This window comes from Oncorhynchus nerka, linkage group LG26 (genome assembly GCF_034236695.1).
Source record: "Oncorhynchus nerka isolate Pitt River linkage group LG26, Oner_Uvic_2.0, whole genome shotgun sequence".
In the NCBI taxonomy this organism is placed as follows: Eukaryota; Metazoa; Chordata; class Actinopteri; order Salmoniformes; family Salmonidae; genus Oncorhynchus; species Oncorhynchus nerka.
The window spans coordinates 2,076,104-2,092,869 of record NC_088421.1 but is presented as its reverse complement, the minus strand read 5'-3'; the positions used below and the strand labels follow the sequence as shown (position 1 = coordinate 2,092,869).

Sequence of the window (16,766 nt, the reverse complement as noted above, 5' to 3'; positions counted from 1 at the left end):
TAAACAAGAAACTAGACATAAAACCTTTCCATAAAATGTGTTCTGCTCATAGGGGGCTGCTGTTTTCCCATGTTCGTTATCATATCATATACAAAACGATTGATGCATTTGTCTAACCCATATTGTATTTATTGAACACCTCCAGTGCATTCGGAAACTATTTAGACCCCTTGACTTTTCCACATTTTGTTACATTACAGCCTTATTCCAAAATTGATTAAATTATTTTTTCCCCCTTATCAATCTACACACAATACCTCATAACGACAAAGCAAAAACAGCTTTTTATACATTTTTGCAAATGTATATAAAAAAAAAAAAGGAAATATCACAATTGCATTAGTATTTAGACCCTTTACTCAGTAGTTTGTTGAAGCACCTTTGGCAGCGATTACAGCCTGGAGTCTTCTTGGGTTTTGCACAACAAGCTTAGCACAAGTGTATTTGGGGAGTTTCTCCCATTCTTCTCTGCATATCCTCTCAAGCTCTGTAAGGTTGGATGGGGAGCGACACTGCACAGCTATTTGCAGGTGTTTCATCGGGTTCAAGTCTGGGCTCTGGCTGGGCCACTCAAGGACATTCAGAGACATGTCCCAAAGCCACTTTTGCGTTGTCTTGGCTGTGTGCTTAGGGTCGTTGTCCTGTTGGACGGTGAACCTTCGCCCCAGTCTGAGGTCCTGAGCAGGTTTTCATCAAGGATCTCTCTGTTCTTTGCTCCGTTCATCTTTCCCTCGATCCTGACTAGTCTCCCAGTCTTTGCCGCTGAACAACATCTCCACAGCGTGATGCTGCAGCCACCATGCTTCACCTTAAGGATTGGTGCCTGGTTTCCTCCAGACGTGACACTTGGAATTCAGGCCAAAGAGTTTAATCTTTGTTTCATCAGACCAGAGAATCTTGTTAATCATGAGAGTCCTTTAGGTGACTTTTGGCAAACTCCAAGCCGTCTGGCCAATCTACCATAACGGGCCGATTGATGGACTGCTGCAGAGATGGTTGTCCTTCTCCCATCTCCACAGAGGAACTCTGGATCTCTGTCAGAGTGACCATCGGGTTCTTGGTCACCTTCCTAACCAAGGCTCCTCTCTCCTGAATGCTCAGTTTGGCCAGGCGGCCAGCTCTAGGAAGAGTCTTGGTGGTTCCAAACTTTTTACATTTAAGAATGATGTTCTTGGGGACCTTCAATGCTGCAGAATGTTTTTGGTACCCTTCCCCAGATTTGTGCCTCGACACAATCCTGTCTCGGAGCTCCATAGCTACTGTCAGCTGTGGGACCTTATATAGACAGCTGTGTCCTTTCCAAATCATGTCCAATTAATTAAATTTACCACAGGTGGACTCCAATCAAGTTGTATAAACATATCAAAGTGATCAATGGAAACAGGATGCACCAGAACTCAATTTTGAGTCTCATAGCAAAGGGTCTGAATACTTATGTAAATAAGGTACTTCACTTTGTTTTTTTTTTAAACATTTGCAAAAAATTCTAAAATAGGGATTTTAGCATCAAAGATTTAGCCTGTGGTAACCAATCAGCATTCAGGATTAGAACCCCCCATTGTATAATTAAGCAATAAGGCAAGAGGGGTTGTGGTACATCGCCAATATTATTTTTTTTTTGTTATTATATATATATATTTTCTTCTCCCAAGTGTCGCAGTGGTCTAAGTCACAGTGGTCTAAGGTACTGCATCTCAGTGCAAGAGGAGTCACTGCAGTCCCTGGTTCGAATCCAGGCTGCATCACATCCGGCCGCGATTGGCCCAGGGTCACCCAGGTTTGGCCGGGGTAGGCCGTCATTGTAAATAATAATTTGTTCTTAACTGACTTGTTTAGTTATATAAAGGTTAAATAAAAAATAAAATAATAATTAAATATACCACATCTAAGGACTGTTCTTATGCACAACGCAACGCGGAGTGCCTGGATACAGCCCCTAGCAGTGGCATATTGGCCATATATCACAACCCCCCAAGGTGCCTTATTGCTATTATAAACTGGTTACCAACGTAGAGCAGTACAAATAAATGTTTTGTCATACATGGTATATAGTCTGATATACCACAGCTGTCAGCTTTCAGGGCTGGAACCACCCATTTATAATGCGGTTTTGATCCTCTTGAACAAGGCCAATATTTGCGAGCAATGCAGTGCTTTGCGCTCTACCATGAGAAAAATATGTATATTTGGGCAAACAGAGATGTGCAAGCAAGGAGAGGGAGACTTGGACAATAGCTTCCCAAAAAGTTTTACAAAGGGAAAAAAAGCTGGCTAACTAGCCATATAAGAAAGACATTTAAACTTACCTCCATGACAAGTAACAGCTGCACTTTGGTGGACATTGCGCAAGTGGTAACCTGGTAACGCACGTCTCAATTGACAGGTGGTTGCGCCAGACCACACGCCCATGTGAGCTGTAACCAACCAGATTAGAGTAGCCAAACTGGTCTATTAAAACCTAATCTGATTGGTTAGAAGACACAGGTTCCACTTCCAAGAGCTCCTGCTCTCTCTCTCAATGTAATTCAATTAAATTAAATGCAAAGGGTTTTATTGGCATGCATGGGAATCGTATTTTTACATTGCCCAAGCAAGTGAAATGGATAATAAACAAAATAATCAATAAAAAATAAACATTACACTCACAAACGTTCCAAAAGAAAAGGGACTTTCTCTCTCTCTCTCCCTCCTTCCTTGCAAATCGCTGTTTGCACCTCTACACGTATTTTTGTCATGGTAAAATGCACTTTACCTACATACGTTCTTCTCTTTCGTTCTAATGTAAGTCTCAAGAAGATGTGTTAAATCCTCAATGAAGGATTAGCGTTTTTGGATGCAACGGAAAGATTTCCACGGTCGTATTAGTTAACAGGAAAAAACGACAGGCACATGCAAGAGTATCAGACTCACAGGACTAAAATGAAAGCAAGCGATCTATCAAGGTTTAAGTGAGAAGTGGATTTTGCGCCACTCAAACACAGGAAATAGATGGCTGAAAAGGACATATCACTAAGATCTGTCCTTTTCACTAAGAGCATTTATATTTCCCCTCATCCCTCCCTCCACCTATCCATGCATTTGTTAATTACCCTTATTAGTAAATAGGCTCACAGGCTTTCATCTCTCCAACTCCCTCTTTCCACAACTCTCTTTTCATCTTCGCCATTCTTTAACAGGTATGACAAACATCAGTACCTTGTCAACATGCACTCCTCTCATTTTTAAAAAAATTGTATTTTCTCTTTTTCTCTGTCTTCCCTCTATCTCTTTGATGGTGACCACTTACTCTCCCCAAAGTCTGCCTGCCTGTCTCTCATTGCATGTCTGTCTGCCTGTCTATGAGGAAGATAATATATTCAAACATTCTCATTTGTGAAGCATCTCTTCATTTCCTCATGTTTTTGCTTTCCTTTCACTACCAGGCTATCTTCTCTGTATTGTTCCTATTTCTAATCTTTGAAACATTCCTTATTTTGCTGTCTATCTCTGTCCATTTACTAGTCACTGTTCACAATATAATCCGTGGCCCATTGCACTGTGAAAAGAGAGAGAGGGGGAGAGAGAGAGAGAAAGAGGTGAGGGAGATTAGATTAGATTACATACAGGGTTTTAGGAGACAGAAACTGCACAGAGAAACACAGGGAGACAAAGAGACAAGACCAAGGTTGCTGTCTGTATCCTGCCATTGTAGGGGACACCAGGTTTGTGGGGTGTAGATGTAGGTAGAATGGGTGCTGCTATTGCATGACTGAAGGTGTTATTATTGAATATTGTACGTTAGGATGAAAAGTCATGCTTGATCACTCTGCATTGTAATTGTGTGTGTGTGCGTGTGCGTGTGTGTGTGTGTGTGTGTGTGTGTGTGTGTGTGTGTGTGTGTGAAAGCATGGATATGGATATGGACTTGGAGAGGATCATTCAGTGCATCAAACAAGGAGACCAGGACAGTGTCCAGATACACCTGGACCACTACAACACTCAGGTACTACACTACCTGTGTTACTATGACTACCACACTACTGTAAACAGCTGTCTGTAACCATGACTACCACACCGTGTGGCTGTCTGTTTCCATGACTACAATTCTCCATGACTGCACCATGTATCCTTGACTGTTTTCTTATACCCTCTCCTTCTCCTTCTCTTTCCAATTCTCTTTCTCCCTCCCTCCCACACATCTTCTCCCCAGTATGCTGAATGCTTCTTCTTCAATATTGAGGAGAGGGAAAGAAGAAAGGTGAGGATGAGGAAAAGACTTGAACTACTCTTTATTTCTGTCATTCCTTTGCATCGTTTCTCCGCTGCCTCTCTATTTCATTCTTCCATCATCCCTTCATTTCTATTTCTTTCGCCCTCTGTCCTTTCCCATCTCTCTCTCTCTCTGTCTATTCCCCTGGCCTGTCCCTGCCCTCTCAGTGTCAGGCCACCAGAGGCTCAGATTAACCATGTAATTAGACAAAATCCTGCTCATCCCCCGCCACTCATCTTTATCTCTCTCTTTCGCTCACACTCCATCCCTGTCCTTCTCCTCCCCTCCCTGTCTCGCTGTCCTATCTATCTTCATGTCCTCTTTTTTTTCTTTCTTTCCTTCTTTCCTTCTCTCTCTTTCTCACTTCCAACTGGGCACAGACGTCATTTCAATTTCCAGTTTTGATTTACATTTGGTTGTGTTGTCAAATAACGTGAATTGAATGTGACATCAACAAAAAAGATCACCATGTCATTGAGTTGGGTAAAAGAGAATACAAAATTCCCTTATGTTGATGACTTCTTGAAAATCCAATCAGTTTTCCATGTTGATTCAACGTTATCACATTGAATATTTTTTTTTATTGAAGTAGAAACAATGTTGATTCAACCAGTTTTTGTCCAGTGGGATGGTTCTTTTCCACCTCCCTCCCCTACAGTAATCATCCCCTTCTTTCCCTCTCTTCTGTCATTCCCTTCAGCTCCTCTCTTCTCTCTCTGTCATATCTCTTCATAATGTTAATGATGTCATTATTCATCATTTCTATGTCTTCTTTCTTCCACCTATAATGGCTCTACTATAATGGCTGTGCAAATGACTGCAGCAAAAAGAGCTGGATGAGGTAAAAAAAGACTAACTCATTACACCATCAGTAAGAGAGAGAGATAGGAATACAGGGGGGAGAGAGAGACCGAGAGAAAAGAATAGAGAGAAAAGGGAAGAGAGAGGGAGGGCGAAGCTGAGCTGACAGGTCCTTACTCTACATTACACTAATCTCCATTCAGCGCAGTGTTTCATTAGTGGGTGTATGTGGGTGGGTGTGTGTGTGTAAGTGCGTGCCTGTGTGTGTGTGTGTGTGTGTGTGTGTGTGTGTGTGTGTGTGTGTGTGTGTGTGTGTGTGTGTGTGTGTGTGTGTGCGTGTGTGTGTACTCCAAAGCTAATTGTTGTGTGTAATGACTCAACCTACTCCCCCCATTAACCCTCACCAGTTCAGGAAGAACAAAATGAGGGACTTTGTTCCCGACTCGGACTCTGATTTCAACTCAGACTCAGATGACGCTGAGGACCAGGATCTCCTTCTCAGACGGGTGAGTCAGGGTGTGTGTGTGTGTGTGCATGGATTTCTCTATTTCTACCTGTTGCTCTTTTCAGTTAAACTGAATTCTCCTCTCCTCTCCCCAGAGGCTGGCTGCAGCCCTGGTGTGGTTTATCCGTACCCAGCTCCAGCCGGGGGTTCTGAGAGTGACCCTGCGTACGCTACGTATCCTGTCCCGCGACCGGCAGGCTCTGGCGCCCCTGGTGACCGACACCGCCCTCCTCACCCTAGCCCACCTGGGCGGCATAAACTCCCTGCCCATCCCCGAAGGCCAGGAGGAAGACGAGGAGGAAGGTGATGATGCCGAGAGAGAAGATTACGGCTATGTCCTCGGTGACGTCAGTTCGGATGCCTGTAAACAGAGTGACACAGAGGCCAGTGAGTGCAGTAGGGGCGCTAATGCTAATGCTAGCGTGTTAGCAGTTAGCAATGTGGATGCTAACGTTGTCGGTGCTAGCCCGACCCAGCACTCCTTGGCCCAGGCTTCCACTCAGACCTGTCCAGCCCTGGATACGGCCAACAACAGCCAAGGTGGAGCAACGACATCGCCATCAGTGACCATGGACCCCTGCTGCACTCTCAGTACAGAAACCTGCCATGACAACCTGCGCTCTGTCTCCACGGAAATCTGCACTGCCGAGCACCCCTGCTCTCCGGGTCATGGAGCTCTGGTGCGCGGAAAGAAGGATGCCCGGGAAGAGATGGATGAAGAGGAGGACAAAGAAGATAAAGAGGAAGATGACCAGGTGGGGAGGAGGGAGGCCCTGAAAGCTCTTTGTAATATAATCTACAACAGTCAGAGGGCGCAAGAGAGGGTCAGCGCTCTGAGGTGAGGGAGAGCAACTGTTGGAGTACAGCAAAAACTATATCTAGTATGGCATCACTTCCCTCATCTCTCTCGCTCTCTCTCTCTCTCTCTCTCTCTCTCTCTCTCTCTCTCTCTCTCTCTCTCTCTCTCAGACTGCTCTCTGGTCTATCTGACAAGCTGAAGCAGGGGATCAGTGCCAAAGCTCTTCCCAGTGGTCAGTTTTATGAACTACGGCTGCTCTTCCTGCTGACGGCTCTGAGACCAGAGCTCAGGGTGCAACTGCAGCAGGTAACAGCCTAGAGGAGGATGGAGTTGTGGTTTCCCTGCTAATGATTTGGGATGGGTAGGTCTACTGTATGCCCCTCTCTCCTGCCATCTCTCCATCTCTCTTTCTTTTCTCTCTCTCTCTCTCCATATCCCCCTGTCTCTCTTTGTCAGGAGCGAGGGGTGTCCATGCTGACTGCAGCTCTGGAGCAGTGTCTGTCTGCGCGGTGGGGGGAAGAGTACGAGGTGCTGAGTGACCACAGTGCGCCCCCTGTCTCTAAGGAGGTGTCACAGCGAGCTGTGGAGATCCTCAAGACCCTGTTCAACATCACATACAGCTTCCACAGACAGGAGCCAGACGAGGTGGGTGGAGGAGAGTCCCATAGAATTCAAATGTGGCTTTGTCCCAAATAGCATGATCTATTCCAATATCTGTACCTTGTCCGTCTTCTATGGGGCATCCTTGGCTTTAGTTTGTGAGTAGGTAAGAGTAGGTAGCTAGGAGATATCTTTTCTTTGTGTCCCTCTCAGGAGGATGCAGCTCTCTATCGCCGCCTGGCTGCAGTGCTACGTCACTGCCTGCTGCTGACCTGTGACGGAGAAGAACTCACTGAGGAGATACAGGGGTATGCACGAGGGCTTCTGCTGTCCCCTCTTCTCTTGTATATCCATGCATTTGTATTTGCATCTTTATTTTGAAAGTAATGGTGGCCATTCTAGGTGTTGTCAAAATGTTTACTTTTTCACTGCGAAGTAGAAAAGATATGTTCTGAATCATTTTGAAATGGGGGCCATTTCAGGTTTGCCCCATGTCTCCTTACCTCTGATCCCTGACCCTTAACCCCTGACGTTTAACCTATAACCCTCCATAGGCACACAGTGAATGTGCTCTCTGCCCTACCCCTACAATGTCTGGACGTGCTGCTGTCTGTGCGTCTGACGGAGGGTTCACAGGAGTGGGAAGGGGTCAACATGGACACTGTCCACACCCTACTCACCTTCATGGAGAGACGCCTGGACAGGGTGAGGCAGAGGAAGAGGGAGGAAGGGACTAAGAGAGAGAGGAAAGTGGGGAGGAAAGGAGGGAGGAAAGGAGGCACCTATCTCATATGAGGATGCTGCTTGCTTCCCCATGGTGTACAGTGGAGGGTTGCATCTCAATAGAGCATAGCTATGGAAGCATACCGGGTGTGTATAAAGGGTCATAAGCTGACAAAATCACCTATGAATTTGTTATGAAGGGTCAGAAGTTGAAGGAGAAACTGACTCCAGTCCTGAATCTGTTGACTGAGAGCTGCCGCGCGCACCGCGAGACACGCCACTACCTCAGACAACAGGTACCCTTCTCAACTGTTGGGCTGAAACTCCAACTGATTATTGTGGCTTTAATACAGTATGATAATGTTAGTCTGATGTTCGGTTTACATTGTTATGTTGGAGAAGCCTGCTTCAACTTGTGATATTGGGGCCTCTGTCTGTCCCCTCCCTACATGGGTTCTGGATAGCAGCTAACTGGTTGAGCAGGTTTCTGCTCCCACCCAGCACTAACACCTGCCTCTGCCACTGTCCACCGCTACAGATCCTCCCCCCTCTGAGGGACGTGGCCTTGAGGCCGGAGCAGGGGGCCACAGTGAGGGGACGTCTGGTGCGCCTGATGACCCACATGGACACGGACATCAAGCACTGTGCTGCCGAGCTCCTCTTTGTGCTCTGCAAAGAGAACGGTGCCCACATCATATCACACACCTGTCACACTTACTAGCTCCTCATTTCCAAGTAACTCTTGGTTAGAAGGACCCAATCGTATCACAGCATACTTACTAACCCCTCATAGCACATGTAGTAACTCATATAACCCCCCACACTTCATCTCCGTTTCAGTTAGTGACAATCCAATCCAAGTGTGTGAAATAGATGGATGTTGCCATCTTATGTTTCTCCCTCTCTGTCTGTCTCTCAGTGAGTCGTTTTGTGAAGTACACAGGCTACGGTAATGCAGCAGGTTTGCTGGCAGCGAGGGGCTTGCTGAGTGGAGGTCAGGTGACCCACGCCCAGTACTCTAGCGACTCAGACTCTGACACAGAGGAATACAGGTGTGTAAAACAACCATCGATAATGTCACAAATACAACACTTTGTAATACTGTATAGGGACACAATGCATCTTTAGGCTTGTGTCGCAATACTCTGACTGATAGATTGGACTTGGAACTATCAAAACGGCATAAATCGGAGCATGCAACAGAAGCAACCTTAGATTGTTAGGAGTGGACAGTATTTACAAGGGAGGTGTTTGTAACTGTGTTCCACAGGGAAGCTAAGAGGCGCATCAACCCAGTGACGGGGAGGGTGGAGGAGGAGCAGCCAGACCCCATGGAGGGAATGACGGAGCAGGAGAAAGAGCAGGAGGCACTAAGACTCATCAGCCTGTTCAACAGGCTCTCACGGTGTGTGTATTTGTGTGTGTGTGTATTTGTGTGTGTGTGTGTGTGTGTGTGTGTGTGTGTGTGTGTATTTGTGTGTGTGTGTGTGTGTGTGTGTGTGTGTGTGGGTGTGTGTGTGTGTCTGTGAATACATATCTGTTTCAGCTAGTGACTATCCAAGTGTGTGAAATAGATGGATGTTTCCAATTTCTCTCTTTCTCCCTCTGTCTCTCTCAGGGACAAGATCATCCAACCCGTGGGAGTGATGACAGGGGGGGGACTGGAGCCCCTGTGTGGTCAGATGAGGGGGAGCACTGTGGAAGAGGTGGAATCAGAGGGGGAGAGTGAGGAAGAGAGGGAAAAGTAGGGAGGTTAGAAAATAAAAGTGAGAGATGGGAGGGTGATTACAAGAATTTACAGCATAGGATGGTGAAGAGACAGAAAGAGTAAGAGAGATAGAGGTTGGTTTGTATTTATATAGCACAGTTGTGGAAAAAGTACCCAATTGTCATACTTGAGTAAAAGTGAAGATACCTTGAAAATGACTGAAGTGAAAGTCACCCAGTAAAAAGTATCTGGTTTATCAAGTATCAAAAGTAAAATACAATGCTAAAAATACACTTAAGTATCAAAATTAAAGGTAAATGTTATAAATCCTTTCAAATTCCTTATATTAAGCAAACCAGACTGAACAATTGATTTGTATTTATTTATGGATAGCCAGGGACACACTCCAACAGTCAGACATAATTCACAAACGAAGCATTTGTGTTTAATGAGTCCACCAGATCAGAAGCTGTAGGGATGACCACGTGTTTTCTTGATAAGTGTGTGAATTGAATTAGCATTCGAAATGTAACAAGTACTTTTGGGTGTCAGGGAAAATGTATGGGAGTCAAAAACTACATATTTTATTTAGGAATGTGGTGGAGTAAAAGTAAAAGTTGTATAAAATATCAAGAATAAAGTACCGATACCCTCCCCCCCCCAAAAAAATACTTAAGTAGTACTTCAAAGTATTTTTTGCTTAGTTACTTTACACCACTGATATAGCACCTTTCCTCCATTTACCTGAAAGCACTTTACTTTGGAGCGTGTGTCTGTACCCCACCTCATCTGTCACTATGTGTAGCGCTAGTCTGAATGTACTGTATACGGTAGCATCACCCACCAAAACACCACTCTTAGAATCACTGTTTAGCCAGGTACATTCCCTGAGAAGAAAATGTCAATTAAAAAAACACTAGAAAAAGGACAAGAAGCAGAGAACAGAGTCCTCAGATTCCTTGGCAATCGTAGTGTTGTTTAGCTTCCATATCCTATATTTTCCCACTCTGGTTCCTCTCCTGGAGATAACCCCACTTATGTTCAGATATCACAATTGGACTGGAGAGGGAATAACAGGTCCATGGTGATTGTAATCAATGATGTGGGAGCAGTTATTGTGCAGGTGTCTGTCCCTGTCATGTGATGGTGAAAGGGTATCACTACTTTTGAGTAACATGCTTTTTCCTCGTCCAACATGTTGTCATTCATTCCTCTGCGTATAGACTTCCTTTCCCCTCCAACATTTGCTGTAGTGTAAAATGCCTATGGTTTCTCGCGTTGAAATAGAAATAAACCATTCCTGCTGTACTGCACTGTCACCGTGTCTGCTTTGGATAGGAGAAAAGAATCAATAGGGTTAAAAAATCCTCTGAAACTCTTCTGGGGCTGTCAGAGAGAATATGTTTTGTCAGCATTTTCACGCAGAATAAAATATGAACTTGATTGGATCAGAAACTTCACAGGCACAGACTTTTAACTGACGTAACCGGGAACATTGCCGGGACATTAGCTAAGATTCCCATTAAGTTCTAGTTAAGAGTTGATCTAACATTAGGATGATAACATACCAAAAGCATTCAAATAATGTTTAAAATGATTTCTGTCTTCCTTTAAATGTTTTAAATGAAATATCCTTGGAATGTTCTCATTCACTAAAATGTTCTGTCATCTGTAATCACTACCACCAAACATTCCCATTAGGTTTCCAGTTCATGTAATAACACAATGTAGCAGTTATGTCTTTAGAACATACTGCCGCAACTAAATGTGGGAGGGAACGTTCATGCGACATCAGGCGAATGTTTTAGACAAACATTGTATAATCATCCGCACAACTGGACCGTTTCTGATATGAGAACATTTGCCTCAACGTAACGAATGTTCTGGGAACTTTCAAATAACCAATTTTGGTTTGCTGGGGACTCACTCATACACAGCATCTCCTTTTACAGATTTCTTTATTTTCTTCTGTCTTTATAGTCCTTTCTCTTGGGTCAGTATGTACCTCTGAACTCCTACCCATTTTCGTATATCCCCTCCTGCCCAATCTGAGCTGTTTCATTCCTCTGTATTTTTTCAGACAATTTCAGGTCAACATACACTACATGACCAAAAGTATGTGGACACGTCAAACATCTCATGCCAAGATCATGGGCATTAATATGGAGTTCGTTCCCCCTTTACTGCTATAACAGCCTCCACTCTTCTGGGAAGGCTTTCCACTAGAGATGTTGGAACATTGCTGCGGGGACTTGCTTCAGCCACAGGAGCATTAGTGAGGTCGGGCACTGATGTTGGGCGATTAGGCCTGGCTCTCAGTCGGCGTTCCAGTTCATCTCAAAGGTGTTCGATGGGGTTGAGGTCAGGGCTCTGTGCAGGTCAGTCAAGTTCTTCCACACCGATCTCAACAAACCATTTCTGTATGGTTTGGAGCTCTGTAGTGAGTGTTGCAACCGAGGACAGACACTTTTTTATGCGCTTCAGCACTTGGCGGTCCTGTTCTGTGAGCTTACGTGACCTGTGGCTGAGACGTTGATGTCCGAGACATAACACTACTTACAGTTAACTGTGGCACCTCTAGCAGGGCAGAAATTTGACAAACTGACTTGTTGGAAAGGTGGCATCCTATGACGGTGCCACGTTGAAAGTCACTGAGCTTTTTAGTAAGGCCATTCTACTGCCAATGTTTGTCTATGGAGATTGCTGTGTGCTTGATTTTATACACCTGTCAGCAACAGGTGTGGCTGAAATCGACGAAGCCACTAATTTGAAGGGGTGTCCACATACTTTTGTATATATAGTGTACTTAACAATAGTACATGTTGTCCAGGGTTCCATAGTCAAATCAAAAGGACACCAAATGTCCCTCATTGGAATTGCAATTTCAGTGTACAATTTTAATTGACTGGAATCGAAATGGATTTGACCCCAACCCCGATATGTGGTCAACCACACCCTTACTATAATGCATTCTCTTATAAAGTTGTAGGAGGAAAAACAAACATTTTCGCTGTCATTTTCAAATTTTTATTTGCTTTTGTCAAATACAGGAATAGCATGTACAGAAGAGGAACTGGGCTTTAGAGACTCAAGTAACTGTACAATATTTACAGATAAGAGAGCTTGAACAAATAGGTAAACCTCCAAAAATAATAATTATCATAAACAACAAACAATTCAAATAAAAACAGTCAACACAGATTTTATACGCTTTTTAACAGTTACACCTCCCTAAAACCACAGCGCTTTCTTTTAGAAAGCGAACAGATATTTATTTTAATTTATTAACTTCAGGTGTAAACTCTGCTCTCATTGTCTTTTGAAGAACAAACATAAAGAACACAGTTTGCTTAGGTTTTAAATACATTTTTCCCCCCTCACAATTTATTTAGGCAGACAGAAAAAAGGGAACATCACACACTCCTCTAACCTCCCTCCCTCCCTTCACCTCAGTTTTTCTCCCCTCCACTCTTTTTTACCTTCAGCAATAAAAGGGGGACTGAGCAAAGGATTTTGGGCCATTTCATGTATAACCCTAACGAAACATTATTATTTAAAATAACAACAGCAAACAATCCCAGCTAGGGAGGGTCATTTCCTTGTATAAATAATACAAATCATAATTATTAATACATATACGTATATATATATAGTGTTTGTATGTTGGTGTGTGTGTGTGCCCGTGCATGTTTGGATGTAGATCGCAATCTTTTCTGTAGTGCTGACTGATTCACCGTGGTCCCCTGCTTTCCCTGTTCAGGTCAAGTGGCAGACGTCGTACCCTTTCACACATTCACTATTTTCAATCCGCCTCCTCCGCTCTCCTCCGTCCTTCTCTTTTCTTTAGTCAAGAGATACTTTGTGAGAGAAAAACTAAACAAAAGCGCTAAAAACAGTTCATTTGTAGCATCCATTTTAAGTTAAAACTCAACCGTACTCACAGACTGAACATTGACTGTTCGGTCTTTCTCGCTGGGCAAGAACTAGAGTGGTAGGGTCTGAACCCCCCTCCATCTTGGTACAGTCCAGTGTTCTCCACTCCAACTCTCTTGCTATGTCTCCCAAATACTGTATACCTCCTCCCTCCCCACCCCTCCCTTCTTCAACCCACATTCTGCTTTCCAAATGGCACCCTAATCTCCATATAGGCCCTATGGCTTAGGCCAATTGTAGTGCACTATTTCGGACTGTGCCCCCTCCTCCCTCATCAGGCTTTGGTGCTGAGGGTCAGCAGGTCGATGAAGGAGTTGAAGAGGGTCTCCAGCCAGCCCTGGTTGGCCATACACTGCTGCACCACCTCCTCCTGACCAGGGTCCTCCGCTGCCTGCTCTATACTGTCCGTCTGGAGGGAATAGAGAAAGAGAACAGATTATATTCACTTGCTTATTTACAGTATATATACAAAAGTATGTGGATCTTCAAATTCAAATGAGTGAATTTGGCTATTTCAGCCCCACCCGTTGCTGACAGGTGTATAAAATCGAGCACACAGGCAGGCAATCTCCATAGACAAACATTGGCAGTATAATGGCCTTATTGAAGAGCTCAGTGACTTTCAACGTGGCACCGTCATAGGATGCCACCTTTCCAACAAGTCAGTTTGTCAAATTTTTGCTCTGCTAGAGCTGCCCCGGTCAACTCTTAAGTGCTGTTATTGTGAAGTGGAAACGTCTAGGACAACAACGGCTCAGCCGCGAAGTGGTAGGTCACACAAGCTCACAGAACGGGACCACCAAATGCTGAAGCGTGTAGTGCGTAAAAATCATTAGTCCTCGGTTCCAAACTGCCTCTGGAACCAACATCAGCACAAGAACTCTTCGTCGGGAGCTTCAAGATCACCATGCGCAATGCCAAGCGTCGGCTGGAGTGGTGTAAAGCTCGTCGCCTTTGTACTCCGGAGCAGTGGAAACGCGTTCTCTGGAGTGATGAATCACGTTTCACCATTTGGCAGTCCGACTGACAAATCTGGGTTTGGCGGATGCCAACAGAACGCTACCTGCCCCAATGTATAGGGTCAACTGTAAAGTTTGGTGGAGGAGGAATAATGGTCTGGGGCTGTTTTTCATGGTTCGGGCTCGGCCCCTTAATTCCAGTGAAGGGAAATCTTAACGCTACAGCACACAATGACATGCTAGACGATTCTGTGCTTCCAACTTTGTGGCAACAGTTTGGGGAAGGCTCTTTCCTGTTTCAGCATGACAATGCCACCATGCACAAAGCGAGGTCTATAGAGAAATGATTTGTCGGGATGGGTGTGGAAGAACTTGACTGGCCTGCAGAGCCCTGACCTTAACCCCATCGAACACCTTTGGGATGAATTGGAAAGCCGACTGCAAGCCAGGCCTAATCGCCCAACATCAGTGCCCGACCTCACTAATGCTCTTGAAAGGAAGCAAGTCCCCACAGTTATGTTCCAACATCTAGTGGAAAGCCGTCCCAGAAGAGTGGAGGCTGTTATAGCAGCAAAGGGGGGACCAACTCCATATTAATGCCCGTGATTTTGGAATGAGATGTTAGACGAGCAAGTGTCCACATAATTTTGGTCATGTAGTGTATTTTACCATAGTACAAAACCTTTATTCTCAATTATATTTCTCTAAAGCTGTAAATATATGTATTCCGTCTTCAAGGCCAGAGTATAGACATGTTGCAAATACATCTAACATTAATCGATGTTATGCAAGTCAAATATCCACTCTAGGATGGATAATAAAGTTATTATTTTTCATATAAGCACAACACAGCCACTCACAAATGACAGCCAACGTTCCACAACAAAAGCACTGAATACACAGTGCTCCATTTGAATTATTCTGACCACAATGGAAACAGAGAGAGGGGGGAGAGAAAGAGAAACAGAACAGAAAGAAAGTAGAGAAGAACAACAATGCCGTAGAGGAAAGAGGGGTGTTGGAAAGTCAGTGTTGTGAAAAGCGATTGTGCTCCTGACTCTTACCTCCTTCTTGCAGTTCAGGAAGGTGTGATACTTGTAGTGATGGAGAGAATGATAAAGGCTATAGACACGACACGTCTCTGTGGACAGCTTGAGGTCCTGCGAGTCGCAGAGAGACGGGGGAAAAGGGATGGAGGGAAAGGAGAGAGAGGAAATCATTTATTAGGGAATCTCCCCGGGTTCTCTTTGGCTAAGGAGGAACAGGGAAAAGGCCCAGTCTACTATGTATTCACAACCTCACATACTTTCAGAGGACCACTAAAAATACAAAATGCACTTGAACAACGCTAAAAGAAGAAACATTAGCCTCGTGGAAAACCCGGTTTCCCTGATCGGGAAGCCTGGTGAAGTCTATGGCCAAAAGGGGCTAAATAAGGGTGAAGACCCCGGTGTAAATCAGTGGCGCCTTGCAACACGTCAAACCGATCGAATGCATTGCTTGGGCGGGGCTTAACACACAGCACTCCTTCAACGGGCACGTGGGGGGGAGGGTTCTTGAAATGTAAAATCCCTAAAAAATGGAGCCTCCGGAAGCCAATGGACCATTCGAACCGTTTCCAAAGGACGTGACAACAAAGTTTTTTTTTTGGGGGGGGGGGGGGGGTGTGGCTACGCGAGACGAAACAACTCAAAGAGTAAATAAGGACGGTGTCATGGTTTAGCTTTGTTTGTACATGGGGCAAACATCATCCGGGCCGAGTTAAACCCACCGAGATACACGTTTTATGTACAAAGCAAAAGTGACAAAACAGGTCTGGACTTTATTACTCCAGTTCTTGTGAGACAGAATGATCTCTTCTACTCGGCTTCTACAACACCTAGACACAATTCTTCGAGGCCCAGGGTTAGCCACGGTGCAGCTGATTGGATACATTGGCGTCAGCGGCGGGAAACTAAAGTCAAGGCGTTTCATGACTGGGTGTGGTTCACTCACCTGCTGTTTGGGCGCGGTGCTCTTCTTGACGCGGTTGAGGGTTTTACGGTTGTAGCACTCGCCGCCGAGGTGCAATTTGACTGCGCCAGAGTCCAGGGGGTCCGCCGTCATTTTGGGGAACGTATGCAGAGTCTCCTAAAGAAGAAACATGTAGAAGATGGAGGGAGCGAGAAGTAGTCATTTCGACTGTTTTAAAGTTTTCACTTGTCAATATGATAGTGAGAAAGTTGGATGAAGATGGGAATTGTACCATATCTCCCCTTTCAAACACATCAGGCCCTTTTCATAATCAGGTTTCAGCATTTTTACAACTAAACAGACAGACGTACCTGGTGTTGGCCACTCATGTTGACTCTCCTTAACAGTCTCCTCTTTTGTTCGTTGAGGAGGCTGTCAATCTTCCTCATGGGCGGGAGGTACAACTCGTCTGGGGGCCAGAGTGGGAGGGACATAGAGTCCGTATGACTCATCTCATGACATCGTTCTTCCTCAAT

At 44.8% G+C, this 16,766-nt stretch overlaps 2 protein-coding genes across 2 annotated transcripts in view; one reads left to right on the top strand and one right to left on the bottom strand.

Annotated features, from left to right (window-relative positions):
- Window positions 1-3,592: 3,592 nt before the first annotated feature.
- Window positions 3,593-10,693, top strand: si:ch211-195b15.7 (synembryn-A). Its single transcript, XM_029635279.2, has 15 exons — window positions 3,593-3,701; window positions 3,886-3,982; window positions 4,190-4,237; window positions 5,073-5,090; window positions 5,458-5,556; window positions 5,651-6,393; window positions 6,525-6,660; window positions 6,811-6,999; window positions 7,168-7,262; window positions 7,509-7,659; window positions 7,878-7,973; window positions 8,216-8,360; window positions 8,597-8,729; window positions 8,948-9,082; window positions 9,296-10,693. The coding sequence occupies exons 2-15, from the start codon at window positions 3,887-3,889 to the stop codon at window positions 9,423-9,425; spliced, it is 2,214 nt and encodes a 737-aa protein (XP_029491139.2). The 5' UTR covers window positions 3,593-3,701; window position 3,886; the 3' UTR covers window positions 9,426-10,693.
- A 2,701-nt stretch (window positions 10,694-13,394) lies between these two features.
- Window positions 13,395-16,766, bottom strand: part of prr12b (proline rich 12b) — a 30,297-nt gene continuing 26,925 nt past the window's right edge. The window contains 4 exon segments of the mRNA XM_065011085.1: window positions 13,395-13,727; window positions 15,342-15,437; window positions 16,273-16,407; window positions 16,602-16,699. Of these exon segments, the coding sequence (XP_064867157.1) occupies window positions 13,593-13,727; window positions 15,342-15,437; window positions 16,273-16,407; window positions 16,602-16,699 (464 nt within the window). The 3' untranslated portion in view covers window positions 13,395-13,592.

Bases quoted from the DNA above. Each gene is read 5' to 3' on its own strand.
- si:ch211-195b15.7 (XM_029635279.2), top strand. From the start codon at position 3,887: ATGGATATGGATATGGACTTGGAGAGGATCATTCAGTGCATCAAACAA. The intron at 6,661-6,810 runs GTAACAGCCTAG...TCTCTTTGTCAG, and splicing joins TCAGGGTGCAACTGCAGCAG to GAGCGAGGGGTGTCCATGCT. The intron at 9,083-9,295 runs GTGTGTGTATTT...TGTCTCTCTCAG, and splicing joins CTGTTCAACAGGCTCTCACG to GGACAAGATCATCCAACCCG.